Source organism: Battus philenor, unplaced genomic scaffold (assembly GCF_028537555.1).
Source record: "Battus philenor isolate CCGP_79_NKW_IND1 unplaced genomic scaffold, ilBatPhil1.0.hap1 SCAF_6, whole genome shotgun sequence".
Classification (NCBI taxonomy): Eukaryota; Metazoa; Arthropoda; class Insecta; order Lepidoptera; family Papilionidae; genus Battus; species Battus philenor.
In genome coordinates this window covers 6538223-6542092 of record NW_027181726.1, presented here as the reverse complement: position 1 = coordinate 6542092, position 3870 = coordinate 6538223, and the positions used below count along the sequence as shown (strand labels likewise).

The window sequence follows — 3870 nt, the reverse complement described above, 5'->3', positions numbered from 1 at the left end:
TTGTAATTTTCCTACATGGTAAATATTTATATACATTTGTATTTTAATTTTTAAACTGTCAGTGGAAATATAATTGAGTTATTTATTTTTATGTTATGTATTCAAACAACGTGTCAATGATACAAACTATAACCTGAAGATTATTTATCTATACAAATTAAATCAAACAAATATGTTTATTTGACACAGAGAGCTTTTTAAATTTAGAATATTATGTGATGTATTTAAACTTAACTAACTCAGGAACGTTATTACATGAGTTTGCAATGTGTATTCAGTGTAACGTACTCTGCTTGAAGTAGATAATATATCACTGAAAAATGACAAAGCACCACTGTAAGTATATTCGTAAAACTTGCACTACATTTGCACTATGCTTGTAAAAGTAGGTGAACTCTACTGATCGTAGCTTTGTTCATATATCTCACGCTGAGCATAGCATATATAATATTTAACCTTTGTCGATGACAGTCTACGTCTTATTTATTATTAGGTGTAAAATCTTTAAATATGTGAAAGTATTCGCTGTAAATATGTGGTACATTCTATCCAAAAATCAATGGTTTCAAAAATAATAAATGACTTACGTGCTAATTACCGTATTTAGTACATTAGCAGTATGTTAATTATTAGATTAAAACCAAATACGGATTAATAAATATTAACAATACTATCGCTTACTATCTACTTCTGTAGACTTTGCACAGCTAAGAGTTATTAGTCTGACACATTCTTATAGAGTTTCATAGTGATCACTTTATAATGAGTGACTAAAAATTATATGTTAAACTTCGATGCTTCTTGTTTACAAATAAGATTCAGCTATTTAAAATGGTTACACCTAGGACCAATCGCTTTATATTTACGTTTATGATGTAACGGACTACATTTTTACACATCACCTGTAGAATTTAAACTAATACTGTATTTAAATAAAGATATATGAGCACAATTGTAGTCCTACCGAAACTGCTATACCGCTCCACAGGTATAGGCGCGGCGAGACGGGGGAATTGATTATCATCAATGTTCGTGACGACGGCGTTCTTGCTTTTTTCATTCTCAGTCGCACTTCACCGCGCCTTTAGTACAGCGCGTTTTGAACAACCACAGCACAAAATCCTTGTTCTTAAACACAATGTTAAGAGGTTTGGCATTAGGCTTTTAATTCAAAATTTAGTTTATATTAACTTAAAAATTTAGTAAACCAATGATTAAAGAAAGATTAACGAACCTAATTATTATTCAACTCGCAACTCGCACAAAATGTACATATATATAATATTTATCTTACCATACTTCCTATGATTCAGATAGACGCTTAATTTTTCTCTTTGGTATAATATTTTATAAAATATTATTACCGTAAAAGAACAAGTTTAACTGCCTTTGAATCTTGATATGAAAGTTTCAAACTTTTCCATCGTCATATTTTAAGGCTGTATCTTAGATGTTTTCTGATAACTTCGAATACATTTTAAAACTTCATTATATAATTTCTATTCTTTTTACGCTAAACTGGCTTGAAATTACACTTAGGTAGATTGTTTGAATTTAACGGTGTCTATTATGGCTGATTATATAATAACAACGCTTCGCCTAAATAATTAGATAAGAATGTAACAAGTTTTTACAAGTAAAGATTTAATTAAGAAAGTTCTTTGGTTTACTCATGTATGTGAATATGTTCTTTTACCTAAATACTTCTACTTGAGAAATATCGCGAATTACACCAGTTTTGGTTTCATTGTATGTTTAAAATTGAAATTTTAAACAGATTTCAATTTGGCGGAACTTATGATTCGAATAAATAAAATCACGGCGTGATTTTCTATATTCCCAAAATTAAAAGACATAAGTAAGATTAGGCCATACTGGATATCATTTGAATTGAATGCGCGAAAATTAAAAATGCGTTATATTTGACATTTAAGAGTAGTGGCAGCCCAGTGGTAAACTATTGACACGTGATTGTAGGTCGCGGGTTCGATTCCTGGGTCACAAACATATATAATCTACATTTTGTGCGTACAGGATTTCTAATACACACTAAGAAGCTGCCTCTGCGTACCATAATACTACACTGCAATTGCCAACCCGTCTGCCAAGCATGGCGATGATTTTTTGGGCTAGGCCAATGCCTTGCAGAGTGTGTCTATGGACTGAAACGACGCCGATTACTTGTTGTGTTTATTTAAGGTATTTATTTTTAGTACAGATATTTATGGAGAAGGCCCATATCCACCATGACGTCCTGTGGCTGAAATGAAAATGAACGGACGACAAATAAGTTCCTTGTTCAAACATCTATCGTATGCGAGATCAAAGATCTAAAAAGGTTATCGCTTCAAAAATATATACAAATCAATAATTGAAAGTTTGCACATGTAAATTATCACTGTATTAATAGATTACGTAAACATCAACCAAACAGTCATAACAAATAGGTTCTTCCCTGCGCTGCACATGACTTATAATCAGGGAAAATACTTTATTTATTACTTAAGAACTAGTATAAATATCAACTCTAAGATACTAGACACAACATTCTCTTGACCCTAATAGACCGGAGAAGATAGAATTATTTTGATTCAAAATGTTGAAGTTAACTTTTATAGTCGGGTTCATAGTTGCTTGTTTAATATTTGAGGCGTCATGCCAACGGCCTCGTATAATATTCCCAACGTACAGACCACCACCACAAGGACCTATTATAATCCGTACGGCTCGCCAGGCTGGAAGAGACCAGTCACTCTGGTTGTACCAGGACCCCAACATAGACCGTGCGCCATCCACCGGGGACCATCCGTATTTACCGCCGTACATCGACGACATCAAGCTGGACCCGCACACCAGGGCTGCTCGTAGCTTCGACTCACGGAGCTCCAAGCATTCAGGAGGAAGTCATTCCACCTCCAGTGGTAGCAGAAACACTGGCGCCACCCATCCAGGGTATAACCGTCGTAATGCATAGATCATAAACAAATCACTGGCAGATCAAGCGTTGCGGCTTCCATTCTTTTCATTGCTTTTAAAAATGTTGTGAGAATTGTAATGAACAAAATAAATCATTGTTATTTAACTTACGTATATCTTTTTACTGTATTATTATTTTCTGCAAATTTTCTTAAATTACTTATGGTAATATACGCCTCTTTTTTTTAAAAAATGGACACATTTTACGTACCCCTTATGGTTTAAAGGTACTAAATCTGCGGTGTCTAAATGACGTTTATGAAAAGTTTAGTAAAGCAAAGTGAATAGTTCTTTTTTCGATTTTTTTTTCATACTGACCAGTTTTGAAAATTTTCAGTTTCAATAATGTATTATATCATTAACTTAATAAGTCATAATTATTAAATATTCTATTACAGTAAGAAATATTGTTATTACCTGTAATTTCTATCCATTTAGTTTTAATCCTCAATGATGTTCATTAAAAGATATTCTTTTCTATAACAATGACTGATTTAACTGTCAAATCTATAAAATAATCAAAGGTATCTGAGCCCTTATACTTGTAAACAATTAACTTATACTAAGTTCAATATATATATGTACGCAGTAGATGTTACAGAAAATTATGTCACACTCTCCTTGAACCACCATATTTGTTCTTAACGACGTGCTGTGGGTGATCCACCGCATGTATGACTTGACTCCGTGGTGACGACTAAATTAATTCCGCTCGCGCTTTTATTAAAACTGGTTGATGGTCAGAGCTCTACTCTTAGACGCTTAGGCTCTGGGCCACCGCCTTTCAAACAACGGTAGGAAGCGTTTCCCGTGGTGTTGACAAAAAGAAGACCATGGGGTTTTAATTGCCGGGACTCCGGCATAATTTTGTTGTCTCTGCAACGGAAGGATATC

At 33.5% G+C, this 3870-nt stretch overlaps 1 protein-coding gene across 1 annotated transcript; it reads left to right on the top strand.

Moving 5' to 3' along the window:
- Window positions 1-2596: 2596 nt before the first annotated feature.
- On the top strand, window positions 2597-2974 carry LOC137930337 (lebocin-4-like). The gene has a single exon (XM_068773571.1). The coding sequence runs from the start codon at window positions 2597-2599 to the stop codon at window positions 2972-2974; it is 378 nt and encodes a 125-aa protein (XP_068629672.1).
- Window positions 2975-3870: the final 896 nt, after the last annotated feature.

Coding starts and splice junctions, on each gene's coding strand:
- LOC137930337 (XM_068773571.1), top strand. CDS start 2,597: ATGTTGAAGTTAACTTTTATAGTCGGGTTCATAGTTGCTTGTTTAATA.